Source organism: Papilio xuthus, unplaced genomic scaffold (assembly GCF_000836235.2).
Source record: "Papilio xuthus unplaced genomic scaffold, Pxut_1.1 DF828177.1, whole genome shotgun sequence".
NCBI classification, from domain to species: Eukaryota; Metazoa; Arthropoda; class Insecta; order Lepidoptera; family Papilionidae; genus Papilio; species Papilio xuthus.
The window spans coordinates 5510952-5512201 of NW_013530472.1; the positions used below are offsets into that span (position 1 = coordinate 5510952).

A 1250-nucleotide genomic window follows, 5' to 3' on the forward strand; every position below is an offset into this window, starting at 1 on the left:
CCGCCCCGCGCTCCGCCCCGCGCCCCCACCCTCACACACACCCACACCCGCACGACGACTACTCCGGCCTGGACGCGCTCTGTCTGCAGATGACCGAGCAGGCCATCAACTGACCGCCACACCTCACTCTGCATCTGACTGTGACACATTTATACTATTGGAATCCGAGCAAGACTCACCTCACAGAAAGGAATTTATGTGGCGGATATAGTTTGTAATGAACTAAAAACGTTTCATTTCTAATATTATATTATACGAAACACATTGAGTGTGTACAAATCAATTACACGACCATGGTCATCTTCCATTCAAGATTTTCAATATAAATTAATGTTTTCTATACATTTTTTTAAAATATAATACCCGATGTATACTTTGAGTATACATTACAATAAAAGTAAATACAAAATGTCAATTGACTACAAATATATTATGATGATGGAAGTTTAATTGATTTGAATGAAATGATGTTGACGAGCAATAATGTGATGATAAAGATGTTTATAATAATAGTATTTACTGCAACACCGGTGCGGGGAGTGCGGGGAGTGTTGCCCTCTACAAACACAATGATATCGGAACTGGTGCAATGTGAGAACTTATAGTGCAATTAGTGTTAAATAATTAGTTAAAATATTTATAAACAGATACTTGATTTTATTTATTACATTTCAATGAAATATCGTATTTAGTGTAAGATTGACATCGAGATATTTTCGGGCACAGATTTAAATATTGACGCTATGCTTCTTGTACACAATACACAAGTATTTTTATATTTATTTTATTACTATGTTTAGTTAAAATTTAATAATGAATTTATGTCGTATTAGTATTTTAAATGTTTTATGATGTAATATTTATTTAACAACGTCACTGTTGTACCATCTAAATGTAAATAATAAAACAAAACATGAATCAGATATGTGTTAAAATGTTAAACCATCAGTTTGTATACACACGGGGGTGCGCGGGGGACAACGATGACATTGTTATTTATTTTAATTTAAATAGGTTATTTAAATGATTGCAATATAATTGTTATATTTATTTGGACACACAGTTCAGGCGGAGCGACACATGAAATAATATATTTGACATTTTGTACATAAATGTTTAGGTGAATTAAATGAATATTGTAAATATATGTAGTTAGATGTGGCGCGAAAAGGTTTGTTTAGCAATATTAGTGTAGAGAATGTGTGCGTGCGGACGAGGCGCATTATTGTGCGGCCCTGCTCACCCGTGTC

General features: G+C 34.2%; 1 protein-coding gene across 1 annotated transcript in view; it reads left to right on the forward strand.

The window, feature by feature from the left end:
- The window catches only part of smg (sterile alpha motif domain containing protein 4 smaug), a 4306-nt gene extending 3478 nt beyond the window's left edge, over positions 1-828 (forward strand). Inside the window, exon 8 of the mRNA XM_013306927.1 lies at positions 40-828. Coding sequence (XP_013162381.1) covers positions 40-113 — 74 coding nt within the window. The 3' untranslated portion in view covers positions 114-828. The remainder of the gene's footprint in view (positions 1-39) is intronic.
- Positions 829-1250: the final 422 nt, after the last annotated feature.